At 36.6% G+C, this 18,745-nt stretch overlaps 1 protein-coding gene across 1 annotated transcript in view; it reads left to right on the forward strand.

Annotated features, from left to right (window-relative positions):
- LOC126259300 (ER degradation-enhancing alpha-mannosidase-like protein 3) overlaps window positions 1-18,745 on the forward strand; it is a 268,347-nt gene that overhangs the window by 199,844 nt on the left and 49,758 nt on the right. Inside the window, exons 14-16 of the mRNA XM_049955967.1 lie at window positions 244-342; window positions 16,420-16,605; window positions 18,179-18,298. Of these exons, the coding sequence (XP_049811924.1) occupies window positions 244-342; window positions 16,420-16,605; window positions 18,179-18,298 (405 nt within the window). The remainder of the gene's footprint in view (window positions 1-243; window positions 343-16,419; window positions 16,606-18,178; window positions 18,299-18,745) is intronic.

Raw genomic sequence — 18,745 nt, forward strand, 5'->3', positions numbered from 1 at the left:
ATACTAGTGTAAGACTGTTATTTATGTTTCATCTTTGTTCAGTACAATATTTCCAGAGTTAAACTTTTTTCTTCTTTTTTTCTTGAAATAAAATGTTTGGCAGTTTTGAGATGGCTGTCTCATAGTTGTTACAATGTAGTAAAAGTAGAGATCACTATTGTGGGAAACACATTTTGTTACATAACAGTGCCAACATTGTAATCATGTGTGTTTCTATATCTGAAAATGTGTTTGTTATATCAGGCTGGAAACCCTGATCACATGAAGATAGTTAAGGACATGGGCATCTCCATTCTGACACTTGCCGATGGACGTGTTCAGCTGCTTCATACTTTCGCCAATGTGAGTTTGCTGTCCCCTATTCCTTACCTATGCAGTGTAATAGCTTCCATATTATTTCTTTTGTTTCTTGTTGGTTCATTTGTAACAAGTTTTGTATATATGTCAAGAAATATTTATAGAAGATATTTTATAAGAGACATTGTATAAAGATATATATTTTTATATGTATATATTTGATTATGAACTATTCCATGGATTTATATTTAATTAAAAGTTAAGCACAGTCTGCCAAGGCACACTTTGTAATAAAGACTTCTCAACAATAATTCTTTTTTAAGTATATTATTTTGTTTGACCAAAATCCCTCCTTGATGACAGTTTTTCCATTTATTCCTTGCCCATCACTTGTATGACACATACATGGCCGCAGCTATTTTGCTATGTTTCTTCCATTTTTTGGAGCTTACAAATAAAGCTTTATGCTTCTCTCATGCTTCATAGCTGTATGTAGTATGCCAAATAAACTTTCATGTATATTGTGTTTCCTATGTGGAAAACAAGCTGCCATTTTTATATTCTTTAAACTTTGCCAACTTTTATGAAAAAATTCCCTATGGTAAAGTTGTATATTAAAAATAAATCAATTCATGTTGAAACTTCTGTGTGAAGTTACTGTTAACGTAACTGCTAAAAAACTGCAAGATTATTAGGTATCCTTATTCGTGTATAGGTAGGTATGTTTTTAACTTCATGAACATGTATGCATAGAAAGAAGGGACAAAGTGATCAATTATCATGTGGCACATGCAGATGATTAAAATATAATCCCTACTACATTTTTACCCTAGAATTGGACAGTACTGAAAGCGGTTCATTCCCATACATACAATCTCATGGGCTTATCTTCAGGCCCACTGAGTTATTTTACTATGCTTCTTTGTGTCAATCATTAGAATTTATCATCGCAAATAGAGTTACAAAATCCGTTTAAGTATAAATTTTGCATTTTATTTCTGTTTCTCAATACCCCAGACTCAAATATATTTATTTTTTGACTACCAGTTTTCCATTTAATCACAAATGTTCAGCACCAAAGTCTGATACATTCCAAGCAAATGCTAAAATTTAATTAGTACAGACAAATTGTAAATAAACAGAACAAAATGAAAAAACAGTTGAAAGTGTAACTCGAGTGGTGAGAAGGGGAGGGGGGGGGGGTTGTTGCTCTGGGCACTGTTTGCTGCACTTTCTTCATACACACTTCTAATACCTTAGGTACTTAAATGAAACCCTTTCTATATTGTCTGTAAAACATTAGTAATATTCAGGTTTAAAAATATATGAATGTAGTTCTGTCCTTCAGTAATTTAGTTTACATTGTGTGAGTGTTTCCAGGGGCTGTACATGAAGGATTTTTCATTGCTATATGATGGTTTGGTGATTTCAAAATTATGAACAATCTCTGTTTAAATTTGTTGTTTGCCTGTCTTTGATAACATCAAAATTGTAATTGCTTCCAAGTATCTGTTAAACATTTTTTATTTTAAAGACTTTTGCCAAAAAGTTTTTCATGTTCAAGAGCTGGTTAGCATAGAATTTCACTCCACTTACAAACTGTATTAAATAATATATCATGATTAGTGGGTTAGCTTTATTCTTAAAATTTTTAATTTGGAAATTACATTGAAGTAGAGACGTATAGTGGTTACTGTTGTTGATATGTATTATACAAATTCAGTTTGTAACTACAGTTAAAAGCAAACTACTGATTGTGAACTGTTGGGAGGATGGTGTGACCATTGTAAATGGCCTGATAGGGACAGGATGACAGTTGTCAAAAGATTTTAAATTAAATGCTTGTTATAAAAACCACAGTTAAGAAAAATACATTGTATTGCAGTACATATGATGTTTAAAATGTGATCAGTGAGTAACACAGAGTATCCCACTGTTAAAATGTTGTTGTAACTGTCACATATTGTCTAACCAGATAAGTAGGAGACTTTCATTATCCATCAATGAATTGGGAAAATCACAGTTTTGTGAGTGGTGGGTATGACAAGACATCCTGCAAAAGATCATGAAATGCATTCTATGACAACTTTCTAGAGCACATTGTTGAGAAGCCCATTCATGATGGAAAAACCGGGCGAGGTGGCGCAGTGGTTAGCACACTGGATTCGCATTCGGGAGGACGACGGTTCAATCCTGTCTCTGGCCATCCTGATTTAGGTTTCCCGTGATTTCCCTAAATCGTTTCAGGCAAATGCCGGGATGGTTCCTTTGAAAGGGCACGGCCGATTTCCTTCCCACTCCTTCCCTAACCCGAGCTTGCGCTCCGTCTCTAATGACCTCGTTGTCGACGGGACGTTAAACACTAACCACCACCACCATGATGGAAAAACATCAGTTCCAATAGCAACAAATAGAGATGATCTCTTGGAGGATGTCAACATAGAAAGGTATCAGTGATGATGAGACAGTTGTACAGGGTGTTTCAAAAATGACCGGTATATTTGAAACGGCAATAAAAACTAAACGAGCAGCGATAGAAATACACCATTTGTTGCAATATGCTTGGAACAACAGTACATTTTCAGGCGGACAAACTTTCGAAATTACAGTAGTTACAATTTTCAACAACAGATGGCGCTGCAAGTGATGTGAAAGATATAGAAGACAACGCAGTCTGTGGGTGCGCCATTCTGTACGTCGTCTTTCTGCTGTAAGCGTGTGCTGTTCACAACGTGCAAGTGTGCTGTAGACAACATGGTTTATTCCTTAGAACAGAGGATTTTTCTGGTGTTGGAATTCCACCGCCTAGAACACAGTGTTGTTGCAACAAGACGAAGTTTTCAACGGAGGTTTAATGCAACCAAAGGACCGAAAAGCGATACAATAAAGGATCTGTTTGAAAAATTTCAACGGACTGGGAACGTGACGGATGAACGTGCTGGAAAGGTAGGGCGACCGTGTACGGCAACCACAGAGGGCAACGCGCAGCTAGTGCAGCAGGTGATCCAATAGCGGCCTCGGGTTTCCGTTCGCCGTGTTGCAGCTGCGGTCCAAATGACGCCAACGTCCACGTATCGTCTCATGCGCCAGAGTTTACACCTCTATCCATACAAAATTCAAACGGCAACCCCTCAGCGCCGCTACCATTGTTGCACGAGAGACATTCGCTAACGATATAGTGCACAGGATTGATGACGGCGATATGCATGTGGGCAGCATTTGGTTTACTGACGAAGCTTATTTTTACCTGGACGGCTTCGTCAATAAACAGAACTGGCACATATGGGGAACCGAAAAGTCCCATGTTGCAGTCCCATCGTCCCTGCGTCCTCAAAAAGTACTGGCCTGGGCCGCCATTTCTGCCAAAGGAATCATTGGCCCATTTTTCAGATCCGAAACGATTACTGCATCACGCTATCTGGACATTCTTCGTGAATTTGTGGCGATACAAACTGCCTTAGACGACAATGCGAACACCTCGTGGTTTATGCAAGATGGTGCCCGGCCACATCGCACGGCCGACGTCTTTAATTTCCTGAATGAATATTTCGATGATCGTGTGATTGCTTTGGGCTATCCGAAACATACAGGAGGCGGCGTGGATTGGCCTCCCTATTCGCCAGACATGAAACCCTGTGACTTCTTTCTGTGGGGACACTTGAGAGACCAAGTGTACCGCCAGAATCCAGAAACAATTGAACAGCTGAAGCAGTACATCTCATCTGCATGTGAAGCCATTCCGCCAGACACGTTGTCAAAGGTTTCGGGTAATTTCATTCAGAGACTACGCCATATTATTGCTACGCATGGTGGATATGTGGAAAATATCGTACTATAGAGTTTCCCAGACCCCAGCACCATCTGTTGTTGAAAATTGTAACTACTGTAATTTCGAAAGTTTGTCTGCCTGAAAATGTACTGTTGTCCCAAGCATATTGCAACAAACGGTGTATTTCTATCGCTGCTCGTTTAGTTTTTATTGCCGTTTCAAATATACCGGTCATTTTTGAAACACCCTGTAACAACAAAGATTAGCAAAGTACAAATAAGTAGAATGATGTTTATATTCAGCAAATTAGATAAAGAGACAGCAGTATTGTATCTCAATAAGGAACTCCAAACATTTGGCTCTGTAGAAAAGTGCATGGAAGAACTGTGGCTCAGGTTTGAAAGAGTAGTTGACCATCCACTTGAGAGATATGTTTATGGAGGAGCCTTTCATTGTATATAGTCACTGTAAAGAAACTCCTAAAAAAATATGAAATGCATGAAGCCTTCAACAACTAGTGTAGTGGAATATTAGGGAAAGATCTCTCAGAAAACCAGTGGTGATTCTGGCCTTGTGAAAAGGCTGTTAGTGGTACAAAAGTTAATGTCCAGATCCTTACGGTCAAGACAGGGACTGAAATTGAAGGTGGCAAAGCAAAATCAGAAAAACTAAACTGTGTTTTTGAATGCTCCTTTACAAATGAAAATCCAGTGTTATTGCCTCAGCTTGACTGTTGAGCCATTGCAAAGATGAATGATGTAGATATTAGTATCAATGATGTTGAGAAATGGCTGAAATTACTAAAACTGAACAAAAGCTTCAGGGCTTGATGATGTAATCCCATCAGACTCTATACCAAATTTGTGGCTAAGGTAGCGTCTCATTTAACCATAATCTACCACAGATCCCTCGAACAAAAGAACGATGTTCAATAGTTGGAAGAAAGCACAGGTCACACCTGTCCACAAAAAGGTTAGCAGATGTGGTCCACAAAACTAGTCGAATATTCTTAACATCCATTTTTTGTGGAACCTTAGAACATATCAGGAAACCCCCAATTCTTTTAAGAATTGATCTTGCTTGTACAAAACAACTTCAAATGTCTGATTTTTCAAATGAGTCAGTTTGTTAAATATTTGTCTTTAAGCATGTAAGAAAGAAAAAGTTTAAGAAAGGTTAAAGTTTGTTGAAAGTTGCTAATTGCTCTCATATTATCTCTCATTATCAAACACTGGATGAACATAAACAGGATAATTTGCACTTCATTTTAAGCAAAAGCTAGTTTTTCATGTACCACAATATTTATGACATCACATCTCCTGAACTATATATTACACAATGATATAATTTTGCAGATACATTCAGTGGCATATCTGGATACTGTCTGCAAACTGTGTTGCAAATTGATGTAGTAGTAAAGAACTAATTAGTTAATAAGTCATATCTGATGCTGAAGTTTGAATGCATGAACAGAGTAAATATAGTAAGTAAGTAATAAACACTTTTCCATTCATCATTTTGTGGAGAGCATAGTGAGAAAAAGTTTTGTAAAGGTTTGAAATTATGTGTAAAGTTTTTCGGAAGTCACCAAGTGCTTTCATGCTCAAATACTGGATGATTAAACTGCGTGTATTCATGCACTGTCAGTTATGCTGCCTCAAGACACCCAAACAGTTTCTGACTGTAGTACTTGCCCTATTGTGTGAAACTTTTATCATAATCTACATCTTTCAGTGAGTAGATTATGACAGCATTTTAAATTTAGTCAGTAACTACACAAAGTGATGAAAATTAAATTTTCTTGCCCCTACGCTGCACCTGGTACCTGGTTCTGGAATAGTGTTTTTAAGTAATACAGCTTCTAAACTCAAATGTGATATCTCAAACAGGATGACCACCTCTGTGACAAACAGCATGGAATCTGAAAATATTAATCATGTGATACCCAGCACACACTTTTCTCACATGATATCCTGGAAGCAGTGAATCAAGACAATAATGTAGATTCAGTATTTCTTGATTTCCAAAAGGATGTAAATCTGTATGACACCAGAACTTATTTGGAAAATATGATCGTATGAGGTATCAAGCAAAATTTGTGACTCGGCAGAGCGTTTCTTTGTAGGGAGAACGCAGCTTGCTATATTGGATGGAGAATTGTCAGCAGGGCGAAAGCACATTGAATGAATGCCAAGGCAATGCATTGAAGTGGATTTAGAAACGAGAAAAAATGATTAAGGTTGCAGCCTAGGAGCATCAGCACGATATAAACAGGAAATCCAGGGAGAGGAGAATTAGTACATATAGAATCTAAGCTGCATTTAAGAGAAAATTCCTATTAACAAAATACTGTAGCTAGATAAAGACATCCAAATGAGATGAGTGTGGAGTTATTCAAGCTTACTAACTGTGATTTAGTTTAAAGAGTTGTTGTTATTTTTTATATCGTAATTGAGTTGTAACATTAACTGAGACCGCAAGTTTTGCAGGGGAACATATGTGAAGTTTGAAAGGTAGGAGATGAGGTACTAAAGTGCGCATCATTTATGTAGGCGGCCGAGTTTAGGTTCGTTCTGCGCATCTGACGTCACAAAACACAGTCAGCCAATGAACAGAGAACGACGTTGCCAGATCTCGACTGCAGAGCAGAGCACGGACGAGTGTCTTCAGTTTTAGAAATGTTCAGTCATAAATAAAGTAATAGAACAAAAGCAATTTCTTGATAGCAGACTTTCTTTTATAGAAAGTTTGGAAAAGGCATTCTTTATACCAATTGCTTCATATTCTATTAATTAATTAAACCAAACAAGCAATAAGACCCCTAATTCAGGTGATAGCAAGGAAAGGTGTTTGTATCAATCTCACGAACTGCTTTTTCGCAATAAAGAACAGCGGTAATTGTTTATTTCCTATTGTACTTCGACGAAGTGGGAGTAATTCATAGTCATACCAACAGTGTTTGTCAGTATTTTGCGTGACATGTTAGACTCCTCATGGAGCTGCATTGTAGGGCAGGCTGCGGTAGCGTAACGGTTAATGCGTTGGATTAGTAAGTGGAAGGTGGAGAGTTCAAACCTTGTGCGGGGCTTAATATTTTGTTTATTTAAAAACAATATCGAAGTGTCTTACCTCAAGAATTTTATTCGTTTGAATGCAATTTTTTGAAATTTCTAGTGCTTTGTCCCTTCATTAATTAAGTCATTTATGGGGGGAAGGTATCAGTCAAGAAGGTGTGTAAATATGTAATTTTTGGGCCAAATAGTTTTTGTGAAATCGAATAAGTGTGTCAAAGCAGTGGGAACACCATGTGTCTGCACAGGTGAGCAGTGCAGTGATGACAAAATCGCGCACAGCGCGGAATGCGGGGAGCACGTCTCTGTAGCAGCAAAAGGGTTAATGCGGCCGTGGTGGCTTTACTTCTTGAAACTACGCACTCCCCCCTAAACGTAAGCTTGCGAACTATACTATGGCGCTGCTTCTCTTGGCGCGTACGTCGTGTGCAACTGGCAACGCAGCAATCACCCGCGTCTGGGCGGGCATGCGCGAGCCGCCAAGATAAAAGAATTGAACTATAGTGGAAGCAAAGCTGTTACTACAGGTCATGAGTCGTGCTTTGAGTACCTCGCTTGCCTGTGAAAGGCAAAGGTACTGAGTTCGAGTCACAATTCGGCATTCAGTTTTAATCTGCCAGGAAATCTGGAGATAAAGTCTCTCTTCAATTTTCATTGGGTGTAGAGTACTATTTATAGCATTGAAATTCTGGAGGTAGCAGGGGTAAAATACAGAAATGGGATGGCAGTTATGACACTGTTCTCTGAGTCAAGGGGCAGGAAGGGAAAGCTGTGGTTGAGAAAGGAGTGAGACAGGATTGTTGCCTATTCCCAGTGTTATTTTGCGTGCACACTGAGCAAGCAGTAAATGAAAAACAAAAGTTTGTGGTAGGAATTGAAGTTCAGGGAGAAGAAATAAAAACTTTGAGGTTTGATGATGACATTGTAATTCTGTCAGAGACAGCAAAAGAGTTGAAAGAGCAGTTGAATGAAATGGACAGCATCGTGAAAGGAGGATATAAGATAACATCAACAAAAGCAAAACAAAGGTAATGGAATTTAGTCGAAGTAAATCGGGTGATGCTGAGGGAATTAGATCAGAAAACAAGACACTTAAAGTAGTACATAAGTTTTGTTATTTGGGCAGCAGAATAAATTATGGCTGAAGTAGAGAGGATACAAAATGTAAACTGGCAATGACAAGCAAAACATTTCTGAAGAAGAGAAATTTATTAATATCAAATGTAGACTTTAATGTGGGGAAGTATTTTCTGAAGGTATTGTCTGGAGTGCAGCAATGTATGGAAGTGAAAATGGACAATAAACAGTTTTGACAAGAAGAGAAAGGAAGATTTTGAAATTTTATGCTCCAGAATAAGATCATGTAACTAAAGAGGAGGGCACTGAATAGAATTGGGGAGACAAGAAATTTGGTGCACAACTTGACTAAAAGAAGGGATCAATGATAAGACACATTTTGAGACATCAAGGGACACCAATTTAGTGTTGAGGGAGGGAGAGAGAGAGAGAGAGAGAGAGAGAGAGAGAGTGAGTGAGTGAGTGAGTGAGTGAGTGAGTGAGTGAGTGTGTGTGTGTGTGTAAGGGGGGCAGTAAAAATCATAGAGGGAGACCATGAGATACAGTAATATATTCAGAAGGATGTAGGTTCCAGTAGTTTCTCGGAGATGAAGAGGCTTGCACAGGAGAGGATAGATTAGCATGCAGAGCCTCATCAAACTAGTCTTCTGACTGAAACAACATGTGGAATACTGAATTTTTGGACAGAAAAAAGATAGATAGAAGGAAACTCACTGAACAATTATGGAGGTATCCAGAAATAACTAGAATATTTAAAACAAAAATGTTAATTAACAAAAGTAACTAGAATATTTAAAGCAAATATGTTAATTAATTTCGCATGCAGATACTTTCATCTCATATAATCTCCATTAGATACACCATACTAGTTCCAATGACAGTGCCACCATTGGAAACATTATTGAAGATCTTCAACTGGAATGTTTTTTGTGGTCTGCTGTAATTTGACCTCAGCGTCAATCAGTCGGCAAAATATAGTCTTGCGTAATCTCCTCAAATAATAAAGTTTTAAGTCATGAGAGTCAGTTAACGTTGGTGGTACAAGTCCTTTGTACACAATCAAATAAATGAATGAGCATTGTCTAAATGTGTAATCTCACAAAGCATGTATTTTGTGAGCTCAGTGATGGTGATGATTTTCATTGGCTGGACTGCTGTTTCATATACCTCATACTAAATCATAAGGCATCTCATCACCACTTACAGCTCTAGAAAGAAAATGTGGATCATCTTGCAGTATCCTTCAGTCACGATACGTATTGATATTAAACAGTTAACAACTGTGACACATGTCATCACCAGTCACAGTTCTAGGAAGAAAAGGTAGTTCATTTTGCAGTATCATTCAGGTCATTATACACAATGATATTAATATTAAACAATAAACAATTGTGGTACAAATTTCACAGTAACTAGTTTCATATTCAGTTTATACATTATAATACGCTTGTGTACGATATTTCAGTATTCATATTTGTGAAGTATTTTCAGCATTTGTCTTCTTTCAGGTTGACCAGGTCGAAAAGAATTTTCAAGTAATAACCCCTGCCCACCTTCCATTTGAAACATGGAATCCACTCGTAGGCTTGAATTTTGCGTAAATATCTTCTTTAAGTCACACTTCCAGTTTTACTACAGTCTCAACTGCATATTTATCAAAGTTTGTGCTCTGTTTCAAATGACCTTGTTGTAAACTGTATTCTTTGATTCTTTCTTCTTTCCTTTTAGTAGGATGATCAGTTGAGATGGCAGTGTGGTTGTGACATTGGATCTATATTCCCAAGAAGGGCTGTTAAAATCGCCACCTGGCCATCTTGATGTGTGTTTTACTTTAAATGAAAGTTGGGATAATCCCTTCAACAAAGTAATGGTCAATTTTGTTTCCATCTTTGTCCAAACTAGCCAGTGCTCTATCCCTAATGACTTCCTTTCTTCAGTAGTGTGGTGCACAGCCACCTTTTATCTTCTAAAGAAAAATGTTTGTCTTCATAGTAATAGTTGTCTTCTGATGTCAGAAATTGTGTTGGTCTTTTTTCAGTACTTCTAAAACAGAAACTGTTGTCTTAGTTAACAAATTCTGCAACAGGAACAAGTGTGGTGATTACTGTTGTCTTGTGAAGGGAAACAGTATCAGTCCTGTTGTGCACTGCAAATCAAAGGTCTTGATAACACCATCAAAAAAGCAACATGCCAATGAAAGTTTGATAAGAAAATAAAGGTAACTGGAATGTGTCGAGATCCACTACTTGTATTTCGAAGGATATCAGTTTAAAATACTGGTACTGTTTCTTAAGAACTGTACTATCCATGAATTACGGTGTACCATTCTGCACTATTGTTATTGTGTTACTGTTATTACTTACGAAATATGTGATAGCTATATGAAAGCACAGAATACATTATCTCGCAACTCTCCAACTCTAAATTTCAAAAATTTAATCATCACACATGTATTAATAAAATGAACAACTAGGGTAATTTATTTTAACATTTTTCTCATTCTCAAGTTTCTGATACTGAATTAGCCTGTACCCAACAAAGTCGTCATCTACTCTGTTCAGAGAGAGAGAGAGAGAGAGAGAGAGAGAGAGAGAGAGAGAGAGAGGGGGGGGGGGGAGAAAGGGGGAGGGGGGGTGGGGTAGATACAGAATACTTTGGAGTGCACCCCAGCCCCCCTCCCTCTTCCCCTTCCTCCTCTTCCTCTTTGCACCCAACTCCCAGCAACTGGCAACAATGGCACATATTTCACCCAAGAACATTATTTTGCTTTTGATTTTCTCTCTAAAAAAAATAAATAATTAAAACATTAAACACGAGTTACTGTTGCCCTCACTGTTCATGTGCAAACACAACAGTCAACACTGAATGTTTGATGTGTACCCTGAAGTGCGCGAGACAGACATATCACCAGAATCATACTACTTGCTAGCTTTTTGCTCAGTGCACTTCCTCTTGCAGCTGTGCCTCGCTGCCTCACGTGCTTTGTTGCATGATAACTAATGTAATACTGTCAAGGCTTCTTGTTTATTAAAGAAATTTTAATTAATTAAATTTTTGGCTACAAAAATTAATCTTCAAAACTGTGTTGTAATTAAGAGAGTTAAAATAGTTGAAGACAAATAAAATGATAACTATTTGCGATAAACCTGATTATATAATTCTTCTCATTCGTGTTTGTGGCCTGTAATGCAACTTCAATGCCAAATCACTTCCCTGGTTGTCAAGCCCACAATATGATTAAAAAATGTAATCTACACTACAAAATAAAAAAATTGAAACTAATAAAATTTTCTCCAAAAGATTTCTTGGAATATTGCTGTTATTTACGGCCTGCTACACTCGTATACCCAAATGCTGCAGTATGGCAGAAAGCACTGAAAATCATACAAGTCATTTTCCGTATCACTGAATGTGTGGGAAGAGTTATTTTAATATTGGAACTCTTGATCTAAGATATTGTTATAACAATATTTTCAACAAGAGAGGAATATTCACTTACCACTAACTGAAACAGGGATAGCAGGAGCAGAGCTGATGGTACAATTTACAAAGCAAAACAAAATCCAGCTGATTGTGCACTTTTGAAGCTCTCAACCTAAATTTCTTCATGTGGAGAATGGAAATATGAAGGAGGGAGGATAAGAGACAATAATTTAGGACTGTTTCTAGTGCTTTTCATGTCTTTTTATGGAGGAATTGGAATGATTTTTGTGCCCTTCAGTTTTCCTGATCTTTCTGCTTACGAAGGAATTTTTCAAAATTCTGAAAATTGAAGGTTCAACAAAATGTTTTAAACGTTGGTGCCTATCAACTCTGTTCCAGTTTGTTTCTCTTCCAATAACTGGTAACATATATTGCCAGTGTCATTTAAGATTTTTATTTTTAACGGATGTTTTTTATTACAATTCTTGGCATTTTTGATACAGCATCACTGCAAAGCATAGAAGACCTACTCTTTCCTTTTTCTATTTCCACCTCCTGCCTTTCATCCTCCTCCTCCTCCTCCTCCTCCTCACCACCACCACCACCACCACCACCACCACCACCACCATGCATGATGATGGTCCAACTTGTTCCTGTAAAGCTCAGTGCAGCAATTTGACACAAGGAAAGTGTTTATATCCTGTTCTGTGGGAAGAAAATTGTCTGTTGCTTGGCATGTCGCTTTGGATATTTTTCTGAATTTCCATAAGTTTGTCAAAGAAAGAGGCTAGTGCAGTACTGTTGTTTTCTGTTCTCAGCTTTTGACCATTTATTATTTCCATACTTCTTTTTATTATTTAATGGCTTGTACTACACACTACTTGTTATGTACTTGGCAAAAGAAAACATTTCCTTTGCTTTTGCTCTAATAATGACTTCCAACCCCTCATCAGAGTTAACTTAATTTCTTTTTTCCACTGAAACACTGATTTGTTGAAGATGTGCTGCTGCCCTTGAATTTCTGTTTTTCACAGTGGTGACATTGCATATAATTTTGTGTGTCTGTTTTATGGTTTCTCAGTTTCTTTCATAAGTTGTGACTTGTGACAGGTATCTTATATTCAAAGAACAACACACTGCTCCTTTACCTGTTCAAAGAACAACACACTGCTTCTTTATCTATCTCTTGGATATCATTTAGTTTTCTCTCAACTACACTTTCCAAACTGACTTCCTTATATAAGGAGATATTCATGCTATTTTCCATTATGCTGCTTACAGTATTAATATAAACTAGCAAATGGGGAATTGGCTCAGCAAATCGTATTGCAGACAGTTTACAACTGTCTTCTAGACTCAGTCACAAAACACAGACATACAGAATTAAAGTATGTATTTGCAGGTTCCATTTTGCACAATTACGTCCAGTAATTGTCAGGCAATAAATACAGCAAGGAATTCAGTTAATTTTTAATTTTTTAATAATATCATTCTCACTCTCATCTGTGATTTCGTATATTTATAAGCCAGTCCTAACTTTCTTTTTTTTCTCTAGTATGTGTTACATGTTTCATAAATGAATTACTGCTCATCGATTGGCACTTAATGTCAGCATTTTTGCTATTAGGAGGCACGTTCGTAATGGTCTGTGTACTACTTGATTGAGCATATGACGTAGTGCTTGAAGGGGTGGTGGTGGTTCAAATCCTCATCTGGCCATCCGTACTTTGGTTTTCTGTGGATCCCCTAAATCACTGTGATCTACCTCTAATTAACTTGACAGTGACATGACCTGAAGCTCTATCTTTCTTCCTTTTTATACTGTTTCTTATCATTATTAGCATCATTTACAAAAAGGTGTTGAAAGAAGATAACTGCTGTTAAACAATGCATGAAATACACAATCGAGCACCATTTTAAGTGGCAAACAGCAAATAGTTTTCACATTCATTAAGCTATGTAAAAACTGGAAAAACTTCCCAGGAAATGCCGCAAGTGATAGGTGAACACATCAGCAGATCTATTGATCACATTATTAACTGTCAACTTCCTTACCCTGTATCAAAAAGCAATATGGACAGTAGAATGATAATTAGTTTCAGAAGAATGTCCCACAACTCTATATTTATTCTTGGCTCTTTAAAATTGTCTATTTCTTCTATTAATTGTATCATTGCCTATCATGATTTGTGATTTTTATTTGTTATCAATAAAAATTATGTTAATGACTTCAAGGTGAAGGAACTGAAAGGAAATGAAAATAGGCATAATTGCAGCTGTGCCCTGTAACTCCAATACTTATAGCTCAGGTATTATTTTGGTTGAAAAAGATGCTAAAATACATATAATAATTTACATGAAACTGTTCTCATCTTATAATGTTGAGCTGCTGTTAGAATACAGCATGGTAGGCAGCATACTGAAGGCTTACCTAAATTCTTATTTGTTAATACTTTTTAACATTAGGCAAACATGCACTAAGGAAAGTATTTAAAATAATAATGTACAGGAAGCACTAAAATTATATGTTCCACTTATACTGTCAGATGTCTTGCCTTTCACTTGTAATACCCAATAAATATCCGGTTAGTGAGCAGTTCATTGTTTAAACCACCCTTTGGTTTTTCTAGAGGGTATGTTGTTAATTATGATATCATATATAAAATTGCTTTGGTTCATCTATAAAAGACAAAATTCATTTACTTTCTTACATTGCACTGACGATTTTAAGGATAATTCCGTTATATAGTTAGCCTGTATCAGGTTTGTATGCCTTCTTTGTTCACTTTTTATGGTGCTGCCTATTGCAAAATTGGCACTACAGTAGGTTGTCAGTGTGCATGGATTTCTGACAAACAAATTTTCATTTGACTTACTGCCACTGAGAGGAGTGGCAGTTCCAGATTCCTGTCACTAACTTACACAGTGTGTTTACTGTAATAAACTGTGTTGTAGTGCGTAGTACCAAAACTTCTCTGTAATATCAATGCGTCAGCTGTATAGTACCTGTGAAGCAAAGCAGTAGAACATATTATATGTGAAAAGCAATCTTTTAGTTGCTGCATTACAAGTCCGACTACAGAACGCAACTTTTGAAGTTAAAAGAATCCTTTATGTATGCTCCTGCTATTGCGTAAAATGTCGAAGTCATATTTATCAGCTAGTTACCATGTATTTCAATTACTTCCATTTCCTCGGTATGTGCAAAAGTCTGAATCATAGTGCAACTACCTTTCACTTATTTTTATAAAGTCAAATTGCCACTACCAAGAGTTAGAACAGTGAAGACTCAATTAAGGCATACTATATGTGGAGTTAGGTTTTACTTGTGTCAGGATTTCCCCCACTCAAAGGAAATTGCCACAGTTTATCCTCGCACCTTCTTCCCTGAAAAGAGGAGAACAGCTATAAATCGATGGCACAAACATAAAGGAGTGCACATTGCTATAACTCAGTAAAACTGAAATAAATTCCAGGACAGTATAAGCTACTTAGCACTGAAGGAACGAAGTTTAAGCTAAAAAAAAAAAAAAAAAAAAAAAAAAAAAAAAAAAAAGGTATATTCTGATGACATACATCACCAGGGCACAGTAATAAGCATCAGCAGAATCAATTTTACTGTTTTACAAAAAAATAATTGGCTATTCTAGTTTCTGCTCACATTTATTTTAAAAATGACTTGTATATGTTGAACACTTCCTTTTCACAGATATGTTTTCGTAATTAGTGTTTTCCTGCTCATTACACCTTTACCACAAATTTAATGTAAGCTACATTCTGGCATGCACTGATGTTTCTACATTATTTCTCTCGACAGTCATGTAATAAGACACTGGGTTTTTCTATTTAAGAAAGTAAACATGTGGGCCGAAGAGAAACCAATACTTTCAATCCAGAAATATCTGTTACATAACTGTGGCTTACACATACTGTACAAACATCATAGTTCTCATTTGTAATGTAAAAAAGTGTCTACCAATGTGTTGTTCCATTATTATAGTTTTCCAACTTCTCTGTGCATATACTTTGGATGCTTGATGAGGAGAATAGAGAGAGTTGGGGTGGAACATCTATGTCTGGGCATACATGTGCACAGTCTTGATTTCTGTGTAATGTATCAGGATGCCTTTCATAACACCAACCAAGATACCACCGTGATTAAAATGCTGCACTTATAATAAAGAAAAGTTAGTTTCAAATCCACGTCAAAGCATCCTAATATAGATCTGTCATGAGTCCTTTAAACTTTTCAGGTGAATGCTAGGATGTTTCCTTCAAAGTGGCCGCATTCAATTTCTTTGCACTTCTGAGACTTTGCACTCCTGAGAAGACTAATGCAAATTGATGCTCCATATACAATGACTTTGATATCAACACTCAATTAACAATTTTCCTCTTATTTTCAGCTTTGTTATGTAGCAACTAAATGTCCCTTTTTGAAGATTAAAACCATTTTATCCCATTGGCTGTTTTGAATTTTAGAATGAATTTTCTCTATTTCATTGTACATTTAGGATACATCATCAGCTAATTTCAGACCATGAGAATTATTAAATGCTTCATTTGCATTAAAAATCAAAGTTCTATCTAAATTTCAGAACCATTTCAATAGCTTCATCCTTATACTTTTGTATTTGACATTGTAAAATAAGCTGCTTCTAGTCAGAGAAACCAAGTTGATCAAAAATAACAAAAATAAACATTGTGACAAAAATTAATACTACTTTGAGTACAGCTGCAGAAACCATAATGAAGAAAGACTCTATATTCTTGTTATTTCAGGCCCAATCCCAAGCTGATGCAGAAGAAGGATTATTGTTTATGCAAGAGATGGTGGAATTAAGCAGGTCTCAAAGTCAACAGCATGAAGCACCACCACAAGCAGTATTATTTAAGAGGGAAAATGAAAGAGTACTGTTGAATGCAGGCCCAGCACATTTTGGGCAGGAACTTCGTAATGGAGAGAAGGTGTGTAAAAAAAGCGACACACAATAAAACTTATTGTATTATAATACTTTTTTTTGTCCCTTGTACCACATCTTCCACCCCAAAAAGTCTTAATTAATAACAACTGGTAAAATCTTCAGTTGTACCAAACATTTACTTGTTCTAAAATTAGTGCAAAACAGATTGTACAGTTTTATTTTTTCACTATTCATTATCAGTTTTGTGACTGGTATTACTTCTTGTATATCTATCTGTGTTTAGCCATCTCCATTATCTGTTAGTGCATTTTAGCCATTTTCTTACTCTTCAGAAGTTTTTATCTGTAATCAAAAAAGAAAAACTGAAGGAATGGACAATTTTTTGGTTTACAGCATTTTACATAAATGCTTTGCATTCTATATGACTGCATTCACAATTAAATTTTACCTTCATAGGTGGGTAGGTGGTGTTGATAACATCTAATAATCAGACAATGGAAAATCCAGGATGGAATGTAACAGTATTATGAAAAGGAAAGTTGCTACTCACCATATAGCGGAGATGCTGAGTTGCAGATAGGTACAATAAAAATAATCTCATAAATAAGCTTTCGGCCAGCAAAACCTTCATCAAAAATAGATGACAAACACACACATACACACTCTCACGCAAACGCAACTCACACACACGTGACTGCAGTCTCTGGCAGTGTGGCTTCACTTGCTGGAGACTGCAGCCATATGTGTGTGTGTGTGTGTGTGTGTGTGTGTGTGTGTGTGTGTGTGTGATCTATTTTTGATGAAGGTTTTGCTGGCCGAAAGCTTATTTGTAACAGTCTTTTTGTTGCGCCTATCTGCGACCCAGCATCTCTGCAATATGGTGAGTAGCAACTTCCTTTTATGTAGTAATGTAAGATCTAATAATTGATCTTATAAATTTATAAATCAATTATAATCAAATACAGAAGTGTGTTAAATCCACAGAAAGGAAGACAGGCTGGTCAGTTGGTATGACTTTCAGTATAGCCAGTAGACAGACCAAAAATTATGAAAACAAACTTACTTTCACAATCGCAGGTTCCTTCCTTGGAGGAAGAGCAGAGGAACAAAGTGAGAGAGATAGTTTTGTATTCAGTGTAGTTGTTATCCTCCATGCATTTTGTGCATTTGCTCTTAACCTGTGTCCAGAGTGACTTATCCTTCCCTCTTCCTATTTCTTGCAATTTCTTCCTTTACTGTTGCTACTGGTTGTATTGTGAGTTGCATCTCTCAAAACTAATGACTGGTAAAATCATCTCAGTTTCTTATAAACTAATAAGATGGTGTGGTTTTTGTCAGCTACTGCACTGTTCTTTAGTGAATTAGACTATCATTATTGTAGAAAGTGTTTTGAACTTTCTACTTCTTTGAAAGAGAGAAAATAAATTGGAAGCTATTTAAATATCAGATATCACTCTTACCATCTTTTCAGAACTTATTACTAAAAAAAAAAAAAGAATCTACGATCATTTCAGTAAAAAATCAATTTAATCACTGCATTTGAAAATACATTTGTTGTGGAAACCTGTAAATATTAGTAGTTCATTGTTGACAGTAACAACTGTTTCCCTCTCCAGATCAAGGGGCAGGTTGCAATTGCAGATCCAATACGATTGTGTCAGGATGCAGTAAACCCTTCAGAGCTTGTTGGCCATATAGCAATTATGGAGCGTGGAGACTGCATGTTTGTTGACAAGGTAAGGGCATTAACAGTGCTTTAGAGGCATTGCAAAGTTATCCTACTCTTCTTTAATTATTAGATTTATTGTTTACTGAGAAAATCACAAATTAAGCATACTTATTTTCTCACATTATTATTTCTTGAAAGCCTTACAGTGTATTTTACAGCTCTGAAATAAGATTGCTCATTTGGGTGGGGTTTTGATTAGGAAAGCAGTGGGGAAGGAATGTCACTTTCACAATACTGTTAATAACAGAAAATGGGTTGCATTTCAAAAATCATCCCAACATTCAGCTGCATTGTTTATGGAAATGGCACATGACCAGATTATTAGTAATTTTTTCAAGATGTCACTCAACCATGAATGAAATGGCCTGGCTAGAGTAGCGTTGTGTTTTATTGGTCCTGGTAATCATATAGTACACAAATAGCACATTCTGATGTAGGACAAGTTAATGTATAC

The sequence above is a fragment of the Schistocerca nitens genome, chromosome 5 (genome assembly GCF_023898315.1).
Source record: "Schistocerca nitens isolate TAMUIC-IGC-003100 chromosome 5, iqSchNite1.1, whole genome shotgun sequence".
Taxonomy (NCBI): Eukaryota; Metazoa; Arthropoda; class Insecta; order Orthoptera; family Acrididae; genus Schistocerca; species Schistocerca nitens.